Here is a 26143-nt window from a genome sequence, read left to right on the forward strand (position 1 = left end):
ATAAACAAGCTGAATATGAACCAGCTGGAATATTTGTGTATCTCCGGCTTCTTTAAAGTAGCTTTTAATGCTGAAGAAAACAGGGCATGTGGTAGATTCTTCTTCCCAAAGCTTATCATTAATTCACCACTTCTTAGCATTCGGTCCGTGATTAAAGCTGCAAACCAGTAACTGTGCAGGCAGAAACTGGTGTCCAGGCAGAATAGGGCAGTGTTGCTAGTAATGTTGATTGAATTGTTTCCTAACGTGCTTCAGTCCAGGTATGCTACTTGCAAAAACATAGAACTGTTTAAGGCATCCTAGCTCGTTTTAATTTAAGGAGCACCAGCACAGCAGATCTGGTGTGAGACCGTGAGGAGTAGCATTATGCAGTAACCTTTTTGCCAGGCGTAGCTTGATCTGAAACTGAAAATTGAAAGTCTGGATTGCAGAATTGACTGCTGGTAGTAGCAAAACCTGTGATGAGTTCCTCTTGCAGACCCCAGACTCTCTAACTTCGATTCCACGCAAAACGAATCATGAATGCCAGGAACTGCTTAATTTCACTCTGGAGTGTTTGTTTAGAACAAATATTGTTTGCACTCTTCATATCCACTCTGCAACAGTGTAGTAACAGCTTCAGAAACTTCTATGCCTGAACCTGTGTATTCAGGCTGCTTTTGCAATATCACATTGTCTGTAATCTTATGAATGTGTTGGAAGACACCCCCTCCCACCACACATGCATACACACACACGCACAAAGGATGCTGTTGTTTTTTTTTTGTTATTATTTTTCCCTTCCTCCTATTCCCTCTGCCTCCCTTTCTGGCTGGAATTAGGTATTGTTGCAGAATCATGCAGAAGGCATCCTTTGTTTACAGCTTGTACTGTATTTATAGCTTGATTGACGATAGGAGCTGTCTTAGTCTTACAAGCTTGCTTTATGGGCTTTCCAGCCTGGCTGCTCAGAAGCATTCTGAACGTTTTAGTGGTTGTTTGCATTAAACCACATGTTCTCAGTTCATCTGGTGTTGCCTCTTTTGCAGGATATAGATATCAAAAAACATTAGAGAAGATTCCAGAGTATAAAAGAGGAGGGGGAGGTTTTGGCCCAGCATACTGCAATATTAACTGCTCTAGACACCAGCTGCTGAATAAAAACGATCTTTTTGTATGCGTGTTGCATAGGTGCAGCTAGCACTGCTGTTAAATGCTGTGAGGAAGAGTTGTTTTTACATTGAACTGAGAGTTTGGTCATGTGTTTCTAAGGACAAATGAAGCCAATCCTTTTTATTTCTTACGCAGATATTTCGGTCCCACTATTGGGTTGGCTACTATGCAGCATGCTTTATAGACGGTTAAGCACTCTTTTAGAAATGTTTATCTGAGAGATACCAGATGCCTTGGTTTTCATCCAAGGCTTGCATAGAAAGCCATAAGCATGGAGAAAATAAAATATTTCCGCTGTATTTCCTAGACAATTACAATACAGCTTCCACGCTCGAATGGTGGACCTGCTTGTAACCCTGGATGAGGTAGCAGAGGGTGACCTAATGGGTGCTAAGACCTAACTTGCTCATTTCCGTGTGACTTGTGGAATGACCTACTTTGTGTTGAGCTCTCTTTGTCGTTTCAGCAAAATGGGCTTGGTGTACAAGTGTTGGCTTTCATTAAAGATGCTGCTCAGTTAGTAGCGAGTTTTGTGGTTTTACAGCAAGCTCTCGTTTCTTTAATTCAGAATGACTTAAATATCTTTATGAAAAGGATTTTTTTCTTGCTCTTTTTCAGATTATCAGAGACTGATGACTGTGGCAGAGACCATCACAGCACTAATGTTTCCATTTCAGTGGCAGCATGTGTATGTTCCTATCCTTCCAGCATCCCTCCTCCATTTTCTTGATGCTCCCGTCCCTTACCTGATGGGCTTGCACTCCAATGGATTGGATGACAGGTCGAAGCTGGAACTCCCTCAGGAGGTGAGAGGAGCTTGTTTCAATTGATGAAATAACGTAGCTATGAGAAAAGTGAGGAATGAGACAAAAGATGAATGTTAACTGTAACAGCTGTTGTGAAATTCCCGCTGGCTCCGATTTGGGATGGATCTTATCTTTTTGGAGACTCTGGAGAAAATTCAATAAAATTGCTAAACAAAACCTCATCTTTGGAATTGTGTGCTCTGATAAAGTTAGACTATAATTTTACATGCGTCTTTTACAGAAAGAACAATTTTATGGTGCAAAACTAACATATGTTGTGCTAGAAAAGTGCAGTGTGACCTTAAGGTCAAAAAAGCTGCTATGGCCAAAAGGCCTTGCAGCTGCTTGTGTGGTGCTGACTGAGCAAATCTTTACTGACATCAGTGCTGCGCTCTGCTTGCTGTGGTTCCTCGCTGTGCAGGATTAGGCTGGGTTTCTCTGCACTGCGTTTCTGAGTTGGCGTTGGTTTACCTGGACCCAGCTGGTCAGTTGTCTGTACCAAAACTATTTTGGTTTTTCCTCTGAATGTAAACTTCAGCTCATAGCAAAATGTCAGCACCTACTTAAGCGAACTGGTACTAACTGGGATAGTGCTAAGGAAATCCTGCCTTGTAGTGAGCTTAGTTTAGCAACAGCTACTGAATAAATTATGGGAATGGTCCATAAAGGCTTTGCAACTCATATGTGGGGCTGGGACTACATTAAAACCACATAGGGGTTGCTTTTATTTTATCCCGCTGTTCACAAATATTATTTTTAGGGCAGTGCCAGGAGAGACTTCAGGAGCTGTTTGTGAGAATCAAGGGACCAACAGTGGTCGAGCACTACCTGAGGTAGCAGAGGAGGTGCCTGCAGGAGCCAGCAACTACCTGTGGGAAGCAGGTGTCAGGTGGCTGCTGGCTGGCTGCGTCAGGCAGCTCCATCGGTAGGCTGGATGGCTTCTCTTGTGGGGTAGCGCTGGTGTGTTTGCTCTTGTAAGTAGCAACTGATGAGAGTTGAAGTGTCGTCTGGCTGTTGCGAAGAAGCTGGACAGCTCGATCCGATCGCCCTCTGGGAAGCTGGTGTTTGCAGAATGGTTAGCTGTGCAACAGCAGGTCTGGCCCCTGCTGGAGTCTGCTTAGTAGCTAGCATAGGTGTAACTTCACAGGGGAAGGACTGGGTAAATCCTGGAAAACATTCTGCTTAGAAAATCCTACTACTAGGGTCCATACTCTTTGTCACTTTCTCTGGTTGCCCATTTGCTTCTATTATCATTTAAATTACTGGAGAAGCCGTGTGGAGAAGTGTGGCAGGGAGAGGATTTTTTTGGTGATGGTGGTTGTTGCTTTTTTTTTTTTTTTTTTTTTATCTGCTTCATTATTAGATGGTTCTGCAACATAGCTTGACATAAACTTCCTAAAAAAGCTATGTGGAAATAAAGACAAGATATTTTTGTGAACTTCCAGTCTGGTCACCATGCCAACATTGCTCTTTTTACTCAAATCCATATGCTGGTAGTTTTCATTGGCTTTTCCTGGCAAGCTGAAAAGAAATTTTCTCCTCGAATTGTTGTGTTATTTTCCTGATAAAGCTCAAGTCTTTATAAATCTCCCGATTTCTTTTTCTCCTTCTCTTTTTGCATTGGCATAATTAATAACAGAGTAATTGAGTCTTTATGAATTAATAACAGAGTAATAACAGCAGTTAACACAGGAAGTTCCATCTGAACATGAGGGAGAAAGTTCTTTGCTGGAAGTGGGACGGAGCACTGGCACAGGTTGCCCAGGGAGGTTGTGGGGTCTCCTTCCTTGGAGAAGTCCAAGCTGCCTGGACACAATCCTGGGTAATGTGCTTTAGGGGACCTTCCTGAGCAAGAAGGCTAAATGGTCTACACGGTCTCCAGAGGCACCTTACAACCTCAGGCATTCTGTGATGAACATAATGTGTGTTCTTGCCATGAAGACAGTTTATTGGCTTTGTTTCCTACGTTTTTATGAAACTTTGAATGCGTTGACACTCCTAATGAATATAGCTAGTATACTTTTTATAGAGGATAGCTGGAGGATAGTAAAGTGTATGTGTGGGAATGTATATTAATATACACCACGGATGTTCTCGTTATTTTAGGAAGTTTCAAAAAGACTGTCCTCTTCTTGTAAAGAGAGATTTTTCTAACTTTGAAATGACTCTGGGACCTCCATATAAACATTTTTGAATGGATGCTTCAGTTATTTAAAGGGTAAATGTTTTTAAAGAGCTTTATCAGGTTACTTTGGAGGTTTGAACTAAGGTAGATCTGTTTATAGATGTTAAAAACGAAATCAAAGCAGTACTAAAAAAAATCACCTGGCATCACAACTTCTTTTTTTTTTTTTTTTAGGTAGTCTTTAGTGAAGGCGGAGGAGTAGATTGTTGATACAGTCTTACTGAGATGCTGTTGGGAAAGGAAGGAAAGGACACAGGGTACTTGAGATATCAGCAGGAATGTGCCTGTGCAATGGAATATGCTGCAGGATACAAACTTGTCCTGAAGCTTCAGCTTTTCTCTTGTGCCCACCCATTGTTGTCCCCCACCCCCCTCCAAGAGTGAGCTTTTACAGTTGGGTACATGGCGTAGTCTGAGAAATCCCCCTTTCTGGGAGCCACTGCTGAGTCAGGTTTCTTGGTAACTGCTGAAGATCTTAGTGCTGCACTTTGGGAAAGTAGCGATGGTATACAAGTGGACTTTAACATACAGCAGAGACTTCAAAGATGCCTAGGAAGTTGCCCTATACAAATAGGGCAAATTTGTTTATCCAAGAGGTAAACTAGGCTGGGAAGAAGAAAAGCTCGCTGTTGTTGAGATTTACATTGAAGAGTATTTACTTTTAAAAAGCAAAACAAGAAAAAATCTGCTGTTCTAATGAGGCATGAATGTACCATTTAAGATGCAAAGCAGAATCTGAAGTGCATGTTAGTCTCGCTAAGTGAAACTACTGATCAGTATCAGTATTTCTGATAACAACAATTTAATCAGCTCTAATATATTTAGAACTGCAGATTACAGGTTCATCTCAAAACAACTTTGCATTCTGATTAGGCCTTCAGATACCCTTCACTTGAAGAGCCAGATAAGCTCTAAACATAATTCCTTATGGAGAAGCTGACAAGAAGCATGAATAAATGTCACGATATAACAGTAGAAGAGGCCATAGGGATTCTATTATGTGTACGTAAAGACAAATCTGTCATTGGTAACAAAAGCAACATTGCTATTTAATATTGCTTATCTCTAACGTTTGGGATGTATATGATACTATATGAAATCTTCAGGGTTATGTGAGGATCTCAGTTTCCAAGTCCTGCCTCTAGGCTTCTGATTCACAGATACAGTATCAGAATTTTCCTCCCTTATCAGAAGGGGTATCAGAACAGAGAGCTGTTCTACCTTCTAATTTATTTTGAGTCCTGAAAAAATGTTTGGCTTTGTCTTGAAACTGCATAAACCGCATCTCTGTTGGGAATCCATTCATGTGGATGGATGGGACAGTTCTTATTATCCAAGATCTAACTTAGACAAAGAATAGGGAAGTGAGGATTGATGGAAAATATAGTTAGTGCTTCTCAGTTGAAGGGCATTGAGTATAGTATTAGGAAGAGTATAATACTGCTATCTAACATGGCAAGGATACTTCAGTGTCTCTATAGATCTCCTGGTTGTTATTTTGTAATGAAGTTGTAAAAATAGTTATTTGTATTGCTCTAAATGTTTTAAAAATTCTTCAGGCTAATATATTTGAAAAGACTGACTGTCCTAACTGTTAGGTCTTCCACAGATATGCCATAAAGCTTGTTTAGGTTTGCTTCTCGTGGCAGTCTCCCATATTCTGGCCACAGCTGATGCTTTAAGGAATGCTTTACCATGGGAGTGTGGAAACCCAGCTGTATCTGAGAAGTTGATGCTTTGTCAGATGACAGTTAAAATCTTCAGCAAAATAACCTAGTACAAAAAGTAAGTTTGCATTGCTCAGTGGTGAATTCACTCAAGTTTACCACTGATATGAAGACCCTGACTCTCAGTGGCCTGCTAAAAGTATAAAGAGGCTCAAAACTTACTGTAGGGTTGAGTCGAGTTTCTTGTGTATGTCAGTGATACAGTACACTTACAAGTTAAGCTTGTTCTTACATCTATTGCTGCTTTTGCTGAGGGCTCTTTCTGTGTGCATGAGCATCCTTGTGGTTTCGCTGGTGGCTGCATCAGAGGCCTGTAAGGAACCCAGAAACGAAAGGGCGGGGGAGGCATGGGAGAAGCTGTGCTAGAATAAGAAGGTGCTGCAGAAACTGAAGGGGAAGGCAAGAACATGTAGCTGTTTCAGATGTTGCTAGCAAAATGTGGTTTGTTTATCGCTAAGATTTATCAAAAAGGCGGTTAAACTAGCAGTCTTGCAAATCATAAACCCAGCAAATACTGAAGTAAGGCTGTTTTTCGATGTGTCTTTGAATTTCCTTTTAAAGAAACTTTTGCAAAGCTATAGCGATATATTTTTAACAGGCAAGTTAATCCCGGCCACTTTGTGCTTCTGACTTTGTGTGTGCATCTTGTCACTCACCTGCATGTGAATTATGGAAATTGCAATGATTCTGAGTCAAAATAAGCAACGTTAAATCTTCCAGCACTTGTTAAATCAAACAAAACCAGTATCTTCTTTAAAAATCTTACTTTTAATGAAGGATCTTGGGCAATAAACTCAGCTTTTAAAGTCTTCCAAATTTTCTAAAAGAAAACATACATATCTGTCATATTAACAAAGAAATGGATTCTCAGTATTTTTATTTCAACCATTAACAAGATGTTACCGAATATTAAATCTTAACAAATTCTCTCTTTTTTTAATTTATGTTTGTTTCAGAAGATAGTTCTATTGAAAAGCTTTTTTTCTTCTTGATGCCAACATATTTAGATCAGATTAACCATGATAATTATTTTGAAAGATCATCGCTGCTCTGTATGCATTTTCATGCTGTCTGCTGGTGTGATAGATCCTTGATAATACTGCAGATTTATTGACAGACTTCAGTTTTACGTTAGTCAGTTTTCCTGCACTGCCGTGTTAAAGAGCCACTTGATGAGTTAAATTCATGTTTCTGAAGGCTGCAGCTTTAAGTTGTTCTACATCACAAATTCTGACTTTTGCATGAAGATCAGTAGTGCTGAGAATGAACAAAAAAATTCATCATTTGCTCACAGGAATTCTTTAGAATTTAGGAGTTCTGTAAACATACTTTCCACTAGCCAACCATGCATATATATATTTACATACCATGTTTCTTGTCTTTTAAGTGAAGTTGGGTGGTTGTTTGCAAAGTCACAGAGGTGATGTGTACTGCAGATATGCTGTAGATGAATGTTTCTTAGTCTTTTAATGCTGTATTCAAGCAGAAAACTTCACTCAGTCATATTTTAATCTGACTGTCGAGGAGGGGATCTGAAAACCTGGATGCAATTTGTAGTCTGAGCACCTGTGTAGGACAAAGAATTAGATAGAACGTATTTTCTCTTTAGGGTGTCAGTGGGGCAGGGAGCTTACTCATTGTTTAGAGAATAAGCTCTTCCTTTTTAGACATTATTTTGGGAGAACCTAAATCATTTCCTTTTTTTTTTTTTTTTCTTTTTTTTGAACAGTCCTGAAAGGAAGGATATGGGCTTGATGCAGGCGTTGCTAGATGTGTGTGTAGTTTTGCCCCGTACCGTACTTGAGGTGAAACTAAAGAATTGCAATTGTCCTCTGGCCTTGGAATTAGTGGGAGCAGTCTAAACTCCAATGAGGCAACTGAAAATTTTGCTGTTGACCTCAGGGCATCAGGCTTTGGCATCGTGTATATATATGAACATTGATGTACGTATGTCTACGTTCCTAAGATGTGTCAGATTTTCACCAAAACCAAAACTCACCAAATATAGGGTGAGATAAATCCTAGAAAGATATGCAACTTCTTTTGGTGTTGTTACAGAAGCTACATAGGTGAATTATATATAAAATACATATTATATTATATATTATTATATAATATAATATATTATATATATTATATATAATATATATAATAATGTATATATTATATTATTATATAATATAATATATTATATATATATATTTTTTTTTATTTGGTCTTTAGTAAATGAGTGAGATTGGAATAGGAAAACAGAATTGAACCTACTAGTTCAAATAATTTTTGTTTTCTTTTTTCCCCCTTGGAAGCAAGCCTCTAATCTTCCTTGGGGAACCAGTGTAGTTCTCAAGTTGTTTCCAAAAAAGACAAGATAATGTTATTGCAGCTTCTGCAATGTCATTACACCTTTCCAAGTGGAATGCACTGAACTTCAGAGGAATGGGTTTATGTGAGCAAGGTAGTCACTTGTTTATGTATGCAGATGTCGAAAATACTGTTGCAAATATCTTGTAGTTAAAATCTAGCTGTATGTGTATGTATGAACAAAAGTACACACCTGTACCTAATATATACTACAATCTCTTTTGTATCTGATTTACTACTTTAAAAATGAGTCTTCTTCCTTAATTATCTCCTTGGACATGGAAACGTAGGCTTCAGTAATGCTTTCTTCAAAGCCACCTGACCCATTCCATGATGGCTGGGGCAGGTTTGTTTTACAAAATACCTGAACAAATACATATGTGTACGATTCTTTTAATAAGCACCAAATCCAAAGACAAAATGTGACCCTTGTGCTTAATGGTATTCTAACGGTATCCTGTTCTAAATTAAATTCCAGGCTAACCTTTGCTTTGTGGATATAGACAACCATTTCATTGAGCTGCCAGAAGACTTGCCCCAGTTTCCAAACAAACTTGAGTTTGTTCAGGAAATTTCAGAGATACTAATGGCATTTGGAATTCCACCTGAGGGAAACCTTCACTGTAGTGAAAGTGCCTCCAAGATGAAGAGCCTCAGAGCATGTGACCTAGTTTCTGATAAAAGAAACGGGAACATAGCAGGATCACCTTTGAATTCCTATGAGCTGCTAAAGGAAAATGAGACCATTGCAAGACTCCAAGCACTAGTTAAAAGAACAGGTGTGAGTCTAGAAAAGGTAAGCTATGAAATGATCTACGCTGTCTCTGGAACCACAGTAGCAGACGGTCTGAAGTGTTGATCTAAAGAGTGGCTTTGTGTTCACTGGAAAGAACTTCATTTAACATGTACATAAACCTTGTGAACATTTGTGGAGACAAGGACAAGTCGTAGGGGAGGAACTTTTTTTTTTTTTTTTGGTCAAGATCATGTTTTTAAAAATACATCTTGCCTTGTGTATTCTTGATTTTAAGATTCATTCTAAATTTACATCACTTTCTTATGATTTACATGGTTGAAACTGATATCCAGATAATCCAAGGTGGGAATCCAACCTTGTTTGCTATGGGTATCTTTGTTTTATACTGTGTAAGAGTATGTGCAATTTTGCTTGCCTATTATCTGCTTTCTTTAGAGATGCTGTGATGTTTCTAGTTGACATTGTAAAGCGTGTTAATGTCTGATCCAGCAAGTGAATGTGTACACAGCTTGTGGTGACCCCAGTTGTGTTTTTGAGTTGGGGTGTGTGTGGGGAAATGTGGCCCTTCTTGCATAAACGATTTTACCTGAAGAACCACTGTGGAATTTTTGAACCTTTGTAGAACAGATGAAGGTTTTCTGAGTAAAACTTATTTCTGGCATGTTTAAGTTATCTTGACCAGTTCTTCTTCCTTGAGACTTACTCCTACGAATGTGGCCATAACCTGGCCTACAGGTGGGGACAGAGACAGAAATTGTGTGATCTAGCATCAAGGAGGAGAGTAGCTTTGAGGGGAAGGGTCTGCATGGGGGCTATAAGAAGCATCATTTGGTTACTAACTAGACAGGATTAGATGCTCAAACTAGCTATGTTCCTCCTCAGGTTTTCCTTTTGCATTGTTTTCTTCTTGTTCAGGAGAAAACTGGTAAGAAGCTTTTGTTCTTTTGCTGATTGGATTGGGAAGTGATGGGAGAAGTACAGGCCTTTTTCTAATTCTTACACATTTTTGCATATTCAGGCCTTACCTCTGTGCTCTCTTCCATAATAAAGAACAGTTTATTTGTAATTAGAGATTACTCTGGGCTGTGTAGTGATGAACAGTGCGTTATGATGCTAAACGATGGCCTAGGTTGTAGGAAATAGGCTAACAGACATGCACAACTTATTTTGACTGTATATATCTGAATGCATTTGTAAGCTGGTCTATATTAACCTGTAACAGTGTAACATGGACTTGTGTTACACAAGACAGAGATATGTATTGGTTTAATATACACGGATAGCAAAAGTCCTACAGAAAAGTAAAGGGTAAAAGGACATTAAGTATATGGCATAGATGGGCATGTATGCAATTGTTATCTGTACGTTTTTTAACCTAAAGTATATCCATTGCAACCAGTTCTAAAATAGGATATGGTTTATTACTGAAGGGATAGCTTTTATAGACAAGGCTTTTTCAATTTTTTTTTGATGTTGCTGTTTTATTGCAGTGCTTGAAACTGGAAGTAATCTTTTTCTTATTTTCAAAGACTAGAATGTTGAATCAGGAGCAGCTGAATGGCAGATTAGGTCTTGTATGCCCATAATACCTGAAAAAGCAACAATATACAAATAAACTTTTTTGGTGTGTGTGTGTGTGTTCGTTTATTTCCTCAGCTGGAGGTGCGAGAGGAGACCAGTAGCAAAAAGGATCTTAAAATTCAGTGTGATGAAGAAGAATTCAAGGTTTACCAACTGAATATTCACATCCGTGAAATTTTTGCCAACCGTTTTACACAAATGTTTGCAGATTATGAAGTGTTTGTCATTCAACCCAATCAGGACAAGGAATCTTGGTTTACAAACAGGGAACAGATGCAAAACTTTGATAAAGTAAGTTGTAATAAATCAATTTTAAAACTATAGCAGTATTTATGCCTAAGATTTTGTTCACTGGATCATAAAATGGAAATCAGTACTATCAAAATTGTAATTTCTTCCTTAAATTTCAGTGTTCCCCCCAAAAGACCCATCTTGTATATTATGTGGGAAAAATAGCTACATAAACACACTTGAAGATGTGCTTTTAATGATACTGTATAAAAATATGTACATTAGAAAGTCTCACTCTATGGTTAACCTCTACATTAGCGTTAAATATTTTTAGTGAAAATTATTCGTGTTGTTTTTCTGTTTGTTTTTAACCAGAGGTACTGCTGAATCTGTTGATGAATAAAGCCCTGATACCATGCAGCTTAGGTACATGTGTACCAAATATCTCTTTTCAGTGAAATACAGCACCCAGCTCTTCCGAATTTACTAGTAAACTCTGTACATTCCTTACCGGAGATCAGATGTTTGTCCGCAGGGTAGATAATATATGTGGATAAAGATTATGTTGGATTGCTACATGCTAGAAGGCTAATCAGATTTCAATCAAAACGTATGAAAAGATTCTCATCAACTTCATAAGCTTTGAGCCTAGCCAGGTGTAATACCCACACCTGCAGTACTTTTATTGTGGTTTGCTGGGATTCTATTGATTTTTTTGTTAATTCTTTTAGAAAATGAAGGAAATAGTAAAACCACAGCTTAATAATTGTTGTGCTGTATAGTAGGTGATAATTATGAAACTGAAAATTTCTATTGACTGTCTGTTCTGGAGACAGAACTGTTGTCTTTATTAAAACTAGGCTTTGAATGGTTCTAAAACACCTTAGTACACCCTAAATTAGAAAAATTTGAGATACTTTCTGCCTGTATCTCTGCAGACCAACAAACATTCTTATTTGCTTGCTGTCTTTTAGGCATCGTTCTTGTCAGACCAGCCTGAGCCTTACTTGCCTTTCCTTTCAAGATTCCTGGAGACACAAATGTTTGCGTCATTTATTGACAATAAGATTATGTGTCATGATGAAGATGATAAAGACCCTGTTTTGAGAGTATTTGATTCTAGAGTGGACAAAATTAGGCTGCTAAATGTTAGAACACCAACTCTGCGCACATCCATGTATCAAAAATGCACAACCATTGATGAGGCTGGTAAGAATAAGAAGCTCCTTTCTTGGCACCTAAGAAAACACAACATAGTCAGTGCTATGTGCTGTAGATACTAAGTTAAAGTTAAGCAACTACTGTCAACACTTAAAAAAAAAAAAAAAAAAAAAAAAAAAAAAAAGAGAGAGAGAGAAAAAAAATAAGCCAAGGGGAGGGAGTGAGGGAGTGGAGAGGAAGAGACCAAAAATCTGAAGTATGAAGCTAAAGTGAGCAAGCTAAATGTTATATAGGAAGCTGAGATGAGATTCACGTAACGAGTAATTGATGTTAACTGTTTTCCTGTATGCATTGATGTGCAGAAAAAAGTTTGAGCTTAAGAAGATAAGCATTTTTCTCCTTAATGCAGTCTTCGTTTAATGCTTAATACACTCTTGTACTAGTGTGCCTTGAGGTCCATAAGAAACTTTTGCCTCCTCTTAAATTTGAGATCTGCTTTTAGCTGTGGATATGTGATTATACATTAATCATATTAAGACAGGTGTTTAAAAAAAAATCAACTTTCTTACTATTTCAGAGAAATCGATTGAATTAAGACTGGCAAAAATAGATCACACTGCAGTCCATCCACACCTGCTGGACATGAAAATTGGACAAGGAAAGTATGAACTTGGATTTTTTCCCAAGCTTCAGTCTGATGTTCTATCTACTGGACCAGCAAGCAACAAGTAAGCAAGCTAGGACAACAGGTGCTGGATCTCGGTTAGAGCTATAAGAATAGCACTAAAGCAGAGATACCGCTTTAGTATCAAGAGAACAAATTCAGTATTTTCTTTCTTCAAAATGAGAATAATTCAGAAAAGTGATATATATGGGTTGTATGTGGTAGTTTTTGTTCTGTTTTTATTATCTGGAATTTTAGAAAGAAGAAAACTAAGGAAGAAAACTAAGGAGCCCTTTTATAATTGAGGTACTTCTGAGTTACATTGAACTGCTGCTGCTATAAAAAGCAGATCTCCTTATTGGTTCTTAGTTAAGAGCTAGTGTATCTTTTAGGATATCTTCTTATTAAAAACTTGAAGAAAGAGGAAAAAGGTGTGAATTAGAACTGGATATCCTAAAATAATGGAAAAATACAAAACAAATGTATGTGATCTAATTTTGAGTTCCTCTGGTTGCCCAAGACTGGCAGCTTCTGTAGAGATTCTTTGTGTGTATTTGCAGCTGTGCTTTGTCTGGCAAAACAGATGTTGACATATTCAGTATACAATGAGATAGAAACTTATTTTTCCTCCATTACTACTCCTCTTCACCTGGTTCTTGATAGTTGCTGAGTAAGTCCTCTCTCTGTAGGTGGACAAAGAGAAATGCTCCTGCACAGTGGAGGCGGAAGGACAGACAAAAGCAACACACGGAGCACCTGCGTCTTGACAATGATCAGCGAGAGGTGAAAACTGTTCAACTCTAGAGATCTGATATTTATTTATTTATTTTTGATGGTTTGAGTAGTGAATGGTCTGTAGCATTTATAGAATGTCTGTAGTTACTTGCAGTCCATCTTTGCTATCCCTTACTTGTGCAAATGAAGTTCTCTGTCCTTTGGAGACCAAAATAGGTTGGTTTGTGAATTGGTTTTAACCTTGGTTAGGTTTGTCTGCCTATTTTTAGTCTAAAGCATTAGTTCTTTCATGTGATTTTACAGTGCGTCTTGCATTCAGAACGTTTCCCTGTTAAAAGTTCTTTCTCTGACTCTGAGCCCGTCGAAGAAGTCATTCACTATGAAAGGGTGGGCCAACGCTATGTTGTTGCAGTGTTGCTCTGGAGCTCTCTTGCTAGCTTCACTTGGATGTAGTGCATTTATAGAACACAGACCAGTACTGTGTAGGAGATACTAGTTGGGTTTTGGAGCAGCATAGCTGTACTGGTAGGACAGAACTCTGACGCTGAACTGAAAATTTCTTTCACCTGTGCCTCTACAGCTGATTTTTTTTTTTTTTTTGGTGGTGAAAGCAATTTGAAAGAGCTTGGTGATTTGGACTTTTCAGTACAATTTCTGATTCATACAGTCAGTAAATGTTATGCTGAATGTTGATATAAGAGTGATTCTGAAAATAATCTGGTTTAAAACATCAGAATTGATTTGTTCTTAGTAATCCTGAAGCTTTACTTTGCTTAACTGTATGTTCTCCACAGAAGACAGTATTCTCTTGCCCTGTTAAACATTTTCAGAAAAGCTTCGCTTGGAATTTTAATGTAATCTCACATCTGTTAGGAAAGTGTTGTCAAGATGAAATATATTTCTTTGTTCAGTTCCATCTTCTGTAGTAGTGATGAGTTTAATTGCCTTTCCAGTGTACTTATTTCCAGAACTTTATTCTTGGTTTGTGAAGTGAATTGAAGTGTTGTGTCATCCATAACCACACAACAGAAAAGTGTCTGCATATACTAAGAAGCTACACGTAATTTCTGGCTTTGACATGCTTCGCGTGCTCAGATAATTCGGAAGTATTTTTTACTTAAAAGTCACAGAAGTGAACAAGAGTTGATTTATAATCTCATTATTGCTTTTAAAAATTACGATGTTTAGCACATGTAATTTTATGAAATATCAGTTAGGTAATTACAAAGACAAAAATCTACCTCTAGCCTCCATTTTGTTTTTTTTTTTTCTTCCCACTTTGTTTGCTTTTAACTGTATCTTCACTAGTTGGTTATCCTATAGGATTTATTCTGTCACAAGATAAATAATTTCTAAGGAATAAAAATGGCAAATACATGTTCAAATGAGAGTGCCAACTGCTAAATTCATCTGTGCTGCTTTTTGTGCAGGGCTTTATGCTGTACCTTGTTGATTACATAGTGCTGTTTGGATGCTGACCCCTTTCCCCGGTGACTCAGACTTTCCCATTGAGTCTGAAAGAAAGGGGAGGGAGCCCTTTGAGATGAATGCTGCATCAGGCTAAGCAGGAGGCAGTGGTTTGAAAATGTAGTGTGAGTTTTAGACAAATGGAAGCTTTGGGACAGTCAACAAAAATCTGTGACATTGAGGCTTAGTGGCTTCTAAATTGCAGGCATTTGTGCACAGTGGAGGTCAGAGTTTACACCCATCCAATGATTAAACATCATCTTTTTCTTTTTTCCTTTCAGCTTTATTACTTATTTGTTTTTATGTTGATTGTTTGGGAGTTCTGCATTATATTATGTCTTCACTCTTCTCCTTTTCTGTTTTGCATGCTTGCTTTTATTACTTCATGTATACTTACTGCTTTCACTTTACATGGTCCATTTGGCTTTTTGCTACCAACTTGTCCTGCCAGCACCTGGACTTTTCCATGCCAGAGCTTCAGTTGCAGTTATGTTTAGGCTGGGACCAGCATGATTGGCCCTTCATGCCCTCTATAAAATCTGTGTCAGAACGTTATCTGGTATGTTAGATGCACAATATGACTGTAATCGTAGTTCTGGATAAAGATGCATAGTTTATATCATAGCTCTTCAGTGCAAGGCTGATGGAGAAGATGCTTTTTTTCCTCTTTGGAAAGATTACATCTTGTTTGATAATTCTGTCTGTAAGATACTTACAGTAACATTATAGTAACATTAATATTACTTAACATTGTTTATCACTGAGACTATACTCAATACATGTATTACTACATTAATATTAATAAATTATAAGAGTAATAAGTTACTTATTAATCAGAAATATGTACTAATTTTGAGTTTTAGCTCTTGTACTAATTTATTGCTTATTCACAGCTGGCTATGCTCCAACCAATCTGTGCTCACATGGTTTTCAAAACATTTGTCAAATTGTCTCTGGGGTGAAAACAATGACAACTACTTGGTGGTAGTAATAGGAGCAGAATAGCTTTCAAATAAGGTCCAGGAGATCATTTTGCTCTAAAATGTAGATGATTCAGAGCTGAAAGCTGTCAGTAACATTTTGCAGCTGCTTGAAAGACAAAGGAGGCTGGGCAAGAAACAAGAGACTTGCAGAAATGATTATGGGTCTCAGATGTTGCCAGGGTCCAGGCAGGAGTTTTTATGCAGTCCATATGTAGACCACAGGCTGCCATTTGAAATCTTGGTCTAGGTAACTCATACACACTTGCATTTTATATGGAAAAAAATAGTGAGACTGTTCTCAGTTTTTGAGGGATTAACTAAATCTATGCATCTAAATATCCTTGTCATTTTGTGTTGTGTTTTTGTTATTTAGTAATGTGTGTTCTAACATTAGCTAAATAATGTAAATGGGGATTTGATCTTCAGTGAAATAATACGCTAACAGTCCATGCCCAACATTATGTTGGATATAAAAAGGGGACTCTTCTGAAGGAGGTTGTGGTCATTTCTTCTTTGTTGCATTGAGAGCTGTTGGTGAAGATAACTTCACCTCTTTTCTCTTGGAAAATTAGTCTCACTTGCATTTTTGTTTTCTGTCCCAATACAGAAATATATCCAAGAAGCCAGGAATCTGGGCAGCACTATTCGGCAGCCCAAGCTATCTAACCTCTCTCCATCAGTAATTGCACAAACTAACTGGAAGTTTGTAGAAGGATTGTTGAAGGAATGCCGAAATAAGGTAATTCAGAGAACATATCTGTTCTCTTGTACATAATATTCATCCTTTGTGGACCATGTTGTGACCAATACATGTGAACCCCTGCTCTTCTGCCCTGTGTCTCTGCTTTATCTGTATACCCAGCTTGTTTCCATAATAGTGAGAAATTCATGAAGAGAGAACGTATTCAGAAATTCTGCCAGGAGTGGAAATTTTATCATGTTATCTTATAATAGATGAAAAATGATAGACTGAATATTTTGATGGGTCGTCTTCATACTGCTGCCTATATCTATTTTAGCATATTTCATTTATCACTGAGACTATGCTATTTCAACAAGAGAGAATATTCCAAAATAGGAATTTGTCATGAAAACACAGAGCTGTGTTGCAGGGTCTTGCTGCTTGGCCACTAATTTGTCAAACTGTGGCCTGTTCTTCTGTTTATTCAGAGTACCATGTGGAGGTTTATACGTGCCCATGTGCAAGGCCCTTGTAAGAAAGATGGAGGGGGCTGTAAAGCAATCAAACACGTGGCTTGTAAAAACAAGGATAAAAGAAATGCAGTCCTGCTCAAGTTTCAGAGATATTATGTATGTTGAGTTGTTCTGCCAAATCATTGCTATTCTATCCTTCCTTGTTTGTTCTTTCCAGGAGAAGCAGTTTCTCTGGAAGTTTCTCTGCTTCTCCCGGAAAGAGTCCAGCAGAGGGCCACAAAGATGATACAGGGCCTGGAGCATCTTCACTATGAGGAAAGGCTGAGAGATCTGGGCCTATTCAGCCTGGAGAAAAGAAGACTGAGAGGGGATCTCATCAATGTTTACGAATATCTTAAATGTGGGAGACAGAGGGATGTGGCCAACCTCTTTTTCAGTCGTTTGTGGGGACAGGACAAGGGGCAATGGCCACAAAATGGAGCCCAGGCAGTTCCGCACCAACATGTGAAAGAACTTCTTCCTGGTGAGGGTGACGGAGCACTGGGACAGGCTGCCCAGGGAGGTTGTGGGGTCTCCTTCTCTAGAGATATTCAAGGCCTCTCTGGACGCCTACCTGGGCAGCCTGCTGTAGGGAACCTGCTTTGGCAGGGGGTTGGACCCGATGGTCTCTGGAGGTCCCTTCCAACCCCTACAATTCTGTGATTCTTCAAAAAGTCTGAATGATCTTAGAAGTCTGTGCAGAAAGAACTAACTATTTTGCTTTGTCCTTTTTAAGACCAAGAGGATGTTAGTTGAAAAAATGGGGCGTGAAGCTGTGGAGCTGGGTCATGGTGAAGTGAATATCACAGGTGTAGAAGAGAATACCCTGATAGCCAGTCTGTGTGACCTCTTAGAAAGGATATGGAGCCATGGTCTGCAAGTCAAACAGGTGAGGAGCAGATATTCCTGCATGTTACAGAGCATACTTCCATGAAGTCACATTTTGCTATTCTTCCTTCTGCTTTCGGAGGATACCAAGTCTGTGTACATAGATGTGTTAATATATAAAAATACTTGCACACAGCCCCCAGCGTTTTTTATGTCAGTTAATGCCTCCTTGTCTGTCTCCACTTTTTGCTCTGGGGTGGGTGCAAATGCACGCACAGATTTGTTCCACAGATTACTTTTTGAACACTTTCTTTCCATTTTACCAAGGTTTTTGTGTTTATTTTTCTGTTTTGTTTTTTAAGAGAAAAGTAAATGACTCTTTGATTTTTTCTTAATATTTTAGTTATTTAAATTGCAAAGGATTTAATGCAGTGTATGTTAAATGTGGTGTCCGTGGAATATTATATGGGGAATCTTTTTCATGAAGGGTAATTTAATTTTTAAAAGTAAAACCCTTGCTATTTTGTTTCTTTCAGAATTATATAGGGATAGTTAAGTGTTGCTTGTGGGATTAGATGGAGTTTTAAGGTTTTTATTCTCTCCTCATTTGTGCAAAAGAATAACAAGGAATCTGAGGATTGTAACTTTTTTTTTAAAAGAATTAGCAGAATAAATGTATGTAATCCAAACAACTGTAATTCAGTATCTGTCCCCAGCACCCAAACACCAGTGTTTAAATCTGCTCTCCTTCAAACTTTATAGCAGTAGTTTCTCTATGTGAAGATTTATCATGTGATTCTCTCCCTTCCCTCTTGTATATCACTTAGGATAGAAGCTGTACTGCTTTCGTCTTAGAAGACAGAGCATCAGTATACTCTGCTTCAACTCAGATTTGGGCCTTTCAGACCACCAGACGGCCAACCCTACATAAGGTTAATGCTTTGGATTGATTGCAGATGTTGGCAAACAGTGCTGAATGGTGGAATAAATAGAGTGGTGGAATATAATAGAGGCCTGATGGAGGAAGTGCTGTGCATCTAATACTATGATCCACAGTAAAACTGCACTACTAATTCTCTGTGTACTCTGGCCTTTATTAAATATGCAAAAGCCTGCTGTTTTATACATCAGTTTTATTTTGTTTTTCAATAATGAGCCAAGGAAGACTCGACTTTCTCAATTGACTGTAGTAATGAGGATGGTTTTCCTTCCACCAGTCCTTGCTTTTACCAATTTTCCTGCTGATGAGCCCTGATAGTCCAACATTAGCTGACCTACCAATTTTTCCACATGCAAAGTGAATCTGCACCTTCCTTTGCCCAAAGCAATGCAGGAGAGTTGTAGAATGTAGGGTCCGATGACCAAAGTAGTTTGAACTTTCAGAGGGCCTTTGTTGTTCCCTTGCCTGTCTCGCTGCTTTCTTTAGGCTGTTGTTTTTTCCCTTTTAGAAACAGTTTGTGTCATCATTGCTACTTGAAGTTAGAGCAGAGTAACATGATGGTAAAGGAAGTGGGCAGATACCTACTGCATGAGTTCTTACATTCACCGTGATCGTTGGCATATATTTGCTACAAGATTCTTTGTTTGCTGCTTTATGTGCTCTTTTGCAGTTCTCCTTGCCATGGCAGCAAGATGCTGAACTAGACTGCATGTGTGTGTATGTTTATTCGGAGAAATACTCTTTTCAGTGTAACTGTTCTCTGGTTGATGTTTTCACGTTCTCTTTTTATGTTTTTATAAGACTCACAATTTTGGCTTCCCATGTTGGATCTGTCAGGTATTGAGGCATTGGGCTTTTCTGAAAATTTTTAATACCTTCACCACAAAGTATTTTCAATAAATTTCTCAACACAGATATAAAAGACACTTTTTATCTTTTGGAGACAAGCTGTTTCATTTGGTATAGATAAAATGTCTTGGAATGAGCCATCATGATTGTTAGTGAGCTGTAGGATAGAATTGATTAGAGATGCTTAAATATATATATTTTTAATTTTTTGACTTTCAGAGTTGAACCGTAATTACTGCAATTCAGGAAGGTACTTACACGATTATAGATGTGAAATCAATAGTACTGAATTGACAGCTCTTGCTTTACAGTCAGGGTTTCTTTCTGCACAAAGTTGTAACTAAAAATCTGGCTTTATAATATGACTGGTCTTATGAAGTGCAGAATTGCTAGATTTTTACTGGGATTTCCAGTTAATGTAATAATTAAGGAAGATAATAGCTAATAGTAGTTAATTTTCATTGTAAATAATTTCAATTAATGTGCTGGAGAGACCCTACGCAGTTAATGCTGCCTTCTGTGGCTTTGCTAGTCTTTGATTTATCATGCAGAATATTTTAAGATGAAACCAAGAATCTTCTAATTTGCCAATGAAATATTTCCTGCCTTCTTTTTTCAAGTCACCTGAGGTTTAAGAAAGAAACATAATGAGCAAGATGCACCTTTTTGACATTATTTGACAGATTAATCTTGACCTAAATACTGCATCCCAAACTTAACTTTGAAGTTGTTTCTGTAATGTGTAGAACAAGAGTATTCTTGCTGATAAGCTTTTGTTGTCCTACTTGTGTTTTGATTTGTTTTTACTTTACTGTGTTTGTAATTATCCAGGTCTTTTACCTGATGAAACTGAGGGAAATCTTTTGAGTTTCTGCAAATTGACAGCATGCAGCTATAGCCCTGAATTACCCTGAAGGGAACAGATACGCAAGACTTGGTCTGGGTGTGAGATGGTTTACCCAGGCTGGTTCTGTGCATCTTGCCAGCTCGCTGCTGGAGACGCAGGGAGGGAAATGCGTAGGAAAGATGACAGTCGCAGTCTGAGAACTTTGCTTGTGCATAATGTTTTACAAGGAATTTAAATGTTTTCTTGTCAAGTTGATGAACAATCATGTTGATGAAACTTGGCTGACTTTTCCAGATTACCGGAATCATTAGATTGTAGTAGTTTTTAATTTTGCTTTATTTTCTCATCCTTTTTACAGCTCCTGAGCAACTGAAACTTGTCTCTCTTTTTTTTTCTTTTCTAATTAACGACTTTGTAGGAGAAACATATTTGAAGCAAGCTTGTTGTTGTTGTTATGGCTGATATATCCTATTATGATTTAAGCCTTTTTATTCAGCTCATAGTTGTATCTTCTGAATCGGGATCCTGTATTTTGTAGTAACTAATATATTTTTAATTCTAGGGAAAGTCTGCTTTGTGGTCTCATCTGCTGCATTACCTTGAAAACAGACAGAGAAGAACTACATCAGGCAGCTTCAGTACCTCAGGTAAGATTAGCTTCTACTGGAAGATGATGAACATACAAACAAAACAGCTGAGTAAAAGCTGCCTGCTGATTTGCACTCAGTAAAGATTGTTTCCTTGGAAATAACCCTTCATAAAATATAACCAAATTGAGTATTTGATTTGCTAGGGAATTAATATGGACCTGATTTATTGTCTCAATGTGTTTTGTGGAAAATTAACTTTTTTGTGATTGCAGTAGTCAGATACTAGAAATATCTGATGTTTCAAAGACTTTAAAATGGGTCTGCTCCAACATAAGATCTTCTTTATAACCTATAGTCATATGGCTTCATGACTGACAAAGCCTACCAAGTCATAGATGGGGTTGAGGGGAGTGCATGTAAGCACACAAAATTGTGTTGTACATCCTGAAATTTACATTGTTTCTTTAGGGAAAAAAAAAAGGGGGGGGGGAAGGGAGGGAGGGCAGCCAAATGGTAGTCTTAAATGTTTTTTTTAAAAAGTAATTTAAAAATGCAAAAATCACTTAAGAAATGCATGGTAATTTTTGACATAGCAAATGTTATCGTAAAAGTAATACTGCACGTAAGATCCACTGATGTTTTCAAAATTATTAACGTAATTTTTAAATGCTACTTTATGTGTCAGTTGGGTATATATAAGGTATAATTTTGTAGACAGAACATTGTTTTGCTTTATTTTTTTTTATATTGTATTTAAATTGCTATAAGCAAATTGCTTAGCATGACTATAACTTACAGGGCCTTGTACATGCTAAAGTCTCCTGAATGTCACTTGGTCCTGTGCACAGGGCTTTTTGCATATCAGATGGAAAGTTGTGCCTGTCTTAGGCTTTCTGACTTGGGACTCAGGGCAGGGGACTGTATTCAATATATGATGAGATTCTAGAGTGAAATTTGAAAGATAAGAGTAATAATGTTGCTTAAATTGCAAATTAAGACTGTTGATGTTATGGGAGCGTGTGGAATGATAGACTAGTTGAACATATGGTTGTGGTGTACAGGGTAAAATGTTGAACACTGTTTTCTAATGTTAGTTTGGCCATGAAATAAAATAGGGTAGACTTTAGAAAATAATACTTGATTAATATAAGTCTTAAGCCATTTGATGTCATACCAATTTCAGATGAATTTAAGCTCATTAATATATTAATGCTCACTGTGTGCTGACCTGCATAACCATCTGTGTAGCGTATCATATTTTCATGTCATTGGAAATGGAAATCTGCCACAATATCTTTGCAAACCTATGACTCACCAAAACAGCAAGAATGCAGTAGGGTTCATTACTTGCATGAGTCTTTTAAAAGAAATAAAATAAAAATTTAATCACCCCTTTCTACATGCAAGTTGGCGTTAATTTACCTTCTTCGTACATTGATTTTTAAAACCTTTAGATGGTTTTCACTAACAGAAAATTCTGTTCTTCTGGATCTAGGCATACTTCTTGATTCAGAAAGGAGAAAGTCAGATACCAGTCCAGCCATGTCACCTCTTAGAATCTCTCTCGTCCAGGATATGAGGTGAGTTTGAATTATTAAAACCAACACACCAAAAACCCCATGAGACTTGCTTGCATATTTATTTTTGTGTAGAATGTGTACCATACATGATGCACGCACCTGTCTATTTATACACCAAGGGGGGGATGTGGGGAGAGAACTTGCTGAACCATTTTAAAGTATGTAGTGCAACTGTTTCACTGAATTTTACAGAAACATATTTCATACTGAGGAGATTTTACATTGTCACAGCTACTAGTTTATAGAACTACACTGAAACAATTTTCATCTTTTTGTAATATTTTGTATTGTTTTATTTCCACAGAGCTGTGGGTGTAGCATATGTATTTTCCTAGTCATTTCCAAGTTGGTTGTATAATTCTGAGCTAAGTCTTGCTTCTCAGTGAAGAAAGCAGTGTAAAGAACTTGTTTAATGTAAGGAATGATTTTGTCTAACACAGTTTTAGTAGTGCGAATAAACACCTATAACTGTAACTTCTGCTAGATGTCCTTTCTTCAGTACATAAAAACAAAAAACGCAAAACTAAAAATCCCTTCAAAATAAATTTATTCTTTCCTCCTTTTTCCTTTCCCAAATCTGTTTTTTTTTTCAGTATGAAGGAGTGAATTGAGGATTTCCAAAGGTCATGGTTGTCCTTTCAGAGCATACTGTTTGCATCTTGTACTTAGAAAAGCTACTATTGAGCACTGAAAATATAGTATGTAAAAAATAGTATGTAATTTTCCAAAGCACTCAGCCGTAAATGTTGCAGAGAAGTTCCAGAATGCTTCTTAAATCATGTGAAGCAATGGGCCTGCTTTAGAATTGTATAAAAGGGTACTGTGTTGCAGATTCTTCTTTTTCAGGCTCCTATTTTTTTCCATCTAGTTATGCAAGGAATTTAGCTATTGTTGAATATTAAGGGTGACCACGTCTCTTTTTCCAGTAGTGAGTGTGATATTTTGCATTTGTGGCAAAATCCCTTCTTTAGCCTAGCTTGGTTTGAAAGAACTATCATGCTTTGAAAATAATGTGCGGTATCTTTTGCTTTGTTCTTTCAGGCATATCCAGAATATCAGTGAGATCAAAACAGATGTTGGTAAGGCCAGAGCTTGGGTTCGTCTCTCCATGGAAAAGAAGTTGCTGTCCAGGCATCTAAAGCAGCTGCTTTCAGATCATGAACTCACAAAGTAAGATGGTTTATCTTGGGCAAAGCTTTTAATAATTAACCTTATTTAGTTGTTTGGATTTTTTGTTTGTTTTGCTTTTAAGTCATTCTTTCATTTGCTTAGTATTATGCAAAAAGAATGGAACAAACTAGCCTTCCAACAGTGTCTCTGTACCTGTGTATGAGCTAGTTCAGAATCACAGAACGTCTGAGCTTGGAAGCGACCTTCAGAGATCATGTAGTCCAACTCACCTGCTCAAGCAGGGTGACCTAGAGCTTGTTACACACGAAAAATAGTTGTGTTGTTAGGATTTACTTCTGGGGTTCTTCAGATACAGCATCAATTCTGTCAGCAGTAGACTTTCTTCAGTTTTGCATTGCGAATTTCATCAATTGGTAGGGATTAAATCAAATAGGTCTTACGTCCAAACTCAACTACTTGGAGTTAAGCTTCTTATCTCAGTGCCCTCTCTGTAACTATTCTTTTTCACAGTGCATGGCAAAGTGCAGCTTAGATCCTAGTTGCGGTTCTGTCACAATATGAAGAGTGTAGAGTTAGATCCAGGTGTTCTTCTGTGGTTCTGGTTAGTGTGACTCTGAATGTGACTGTTCCTTAGCTTCTCAATTCTGTTTCCACATCTGAGACATGTTTGTCGATTACATTCTCCTAGCCCCTTTCAGTGGAATGTAGCATAATGTAGACACAATCAGCTTCCAGTGTGTTTCAGGAGAGCAGATGAGTGGTGTACACCATGAAGGTGGCTACGAGGCTGTGTTGATCAGTTCTTGCATCTCATTGTGGGGTAATAAGCTTAATATGAGATCTGATAATATCTTCTGAACTCTTCCATCTCAATCTGCCAGAGCATGGCTATCCACATTTCTAAATCAAGCTGTCTTGCAGGTTTATTTCTCTTCTTGTACACAGTAAAGACTTTGCATTTATATCCTGCTTAAGAACATGAAGTTAATTGGTTTCATAATAGTCAAATATCTGCTATGATGATCCGTGTTTTGTTTCTATTACTTCTAAACATTTCAAAATACACAACTTTCAATTCCTTTGTTTATATATGAGACAATACAAAATTTATGGAAAGGCCCAAGCATTAAGACCCAAAATGCTATTTAAAGAGCATTTGATGCTGCTATAGGAGGAAAATAAGAGAAGTATCTGATGTATGGAGTTTGGGGTCGGGTGGGGAATGGACTTTGAGAGAGTTCCAAATTCTGCTGGCTTAAACTCTGTCAAATCTGTGCTAGTGCTTCTTAAATATGCATATTTGAAAGGCAAAAAAAAAAAGAAATGCTCAACACAAGGGCCTGTTTTCTTAAAAGGGCAATGTCCAGAGCACATGCACTTTGTATTATCTTTGTAAACATAAATATTTTTTAAACAGTTGCACAAACTAAAGTACAGGCCATATTTAATACAAATTACATAATTTCAGGAATACCAGGCTGAGGTTTGTTTAGTATAGCCAGTTCATTAAAAAAAAAAAAAAAAAAGTATTGCTAATAAGTTTGGGCATACGGTCTGTTGTGGAAATCAAGGGTTCTCGTGTTTGTCCAATCAAACTTTTTTTAGTAGCAAGTGTAAAGCTAGTAATTGGCTTTAATTGAAGACTTTCTTCTGGAGACAACCTAACCCATGCTGTCTCTTCTTCCTCTTCCTTTACTTTTCTCCTACCAAGATCACTGTGCCACAAATGTCTGCCCAGAACCTTGACTGCTAACTACTTGAGGTTTTCCTTGGGTTGAATTATGCTGGACTTCCTGATAAAGCTGTAGCCTTCCTCTTTTCTTTGCAACAGTGTGCAAAGAAAAGCTGAAGGACACAGTGAGGACAAGTAGTAAAGCTTCCTCTGTCTCTAAATTAAGTGAATGAAGGGTCTATTTCAGGTTGAATTTGGCAGTGCTCATCCCCTGCAAAACAAATGTTGTGGGGGGGAGGGAAAAAAGCTCTCAACACTAGCTAATGCACTGTTCATCTATCAGACCGATTGTGGTTCTCCAGCACAGAGTGAGAAAACAGCAAAAGTATGTTTAGAATGAAAGTGACAAGCAAAGGAGCAACTTGCATAGAAATTACACTGATTTTCTGTAATCCTGTGTCCTTTGCACTGTGCATTTAGTTATCGAACTTAAGGGTGTTCTACATGGTTTGGCCTAAAAGTGCTTTCCACTTTTTGTTTTTAGAGGAAGCAGTGCCAAGTTCAGGAAGGTATGCAACTTCCATCATTTTGCATTTACCATGATGTAGGGTTGTTCTGTTTTGAATCAACTAGTTGCTAGTTATTTTATTTAACTAATTCTCTTCATTTGGCATTTGTTGAAAATTAGAGGAGAAATAAAAC

General features: G+C 37.7%; 1 protein-coding gene across 2 annotated transcripts in view; it reads left to right on the forward strand.

The window, feature by feature from the left end:
* DENND5A (DENN domain containing 5A) overlaps positions 1 to 26143 on the forward strand; it is a 59437-nt gene that overhangs the window by 21070 nt on the left and 12224 nt on the right. Inside the window, exons 5-16 of one of the 2 annotated variants that reach the window (XM_084287811.1) lie at positions 1771 to 1958; positions 8710 to 9027; positions 10645 to 10860; positions 11775 to 12009; positions 12539 to 12689; positions 13315 to 13408; positions 16418 to 16549; positions 17741 to 17893; positions 18660 to 18764; positions 21031 to 21115; positions 22554 to 22638; positions 23680 to 23808. In XM_084287811.1, coding sequence (XP_084143937.1) covers positions 1771 to 1958; positions 8710 to 9027; positions 10645 to 10860; positions 11775 to 12009; positions 12539 to 12689; positions 13315 to 13408; positions 16418 to 16549; positions 17741 to 17893; positions 18660 to 18764; positions 21031 to 21115; positions 22554 to 22638; positions 23680 to 23808 — 1891 coding nt within the window. The remainder of the gene's footprint in view (positions 1 to 1770; positions 1959 to 8709; positions 9028 to 10644; positions 10861 to 11774; positions 12010 to 12538; positions 12690 to 13314; positions 13409 to 16417; positions 16550 to 17740; positions 17894 to 18659; positions 18765 to 21030; positions 21116 to 22553; positions 22639 to 23679; positions 23809 to 26143) is intronic. The other variant, XM_084287812.1, reaches the window with a different exon arrangement.

Source organism: Netta rufina (genome assembly GCF_964035555.1).
Source record: "Netta rufina genome assembly, chromosome: 5".
Lineage (NCBI taxonomy): Eukaryota > Metazoa > Chordata > Aves > Anseriformes > Anatidae > Netta > Netta rufina.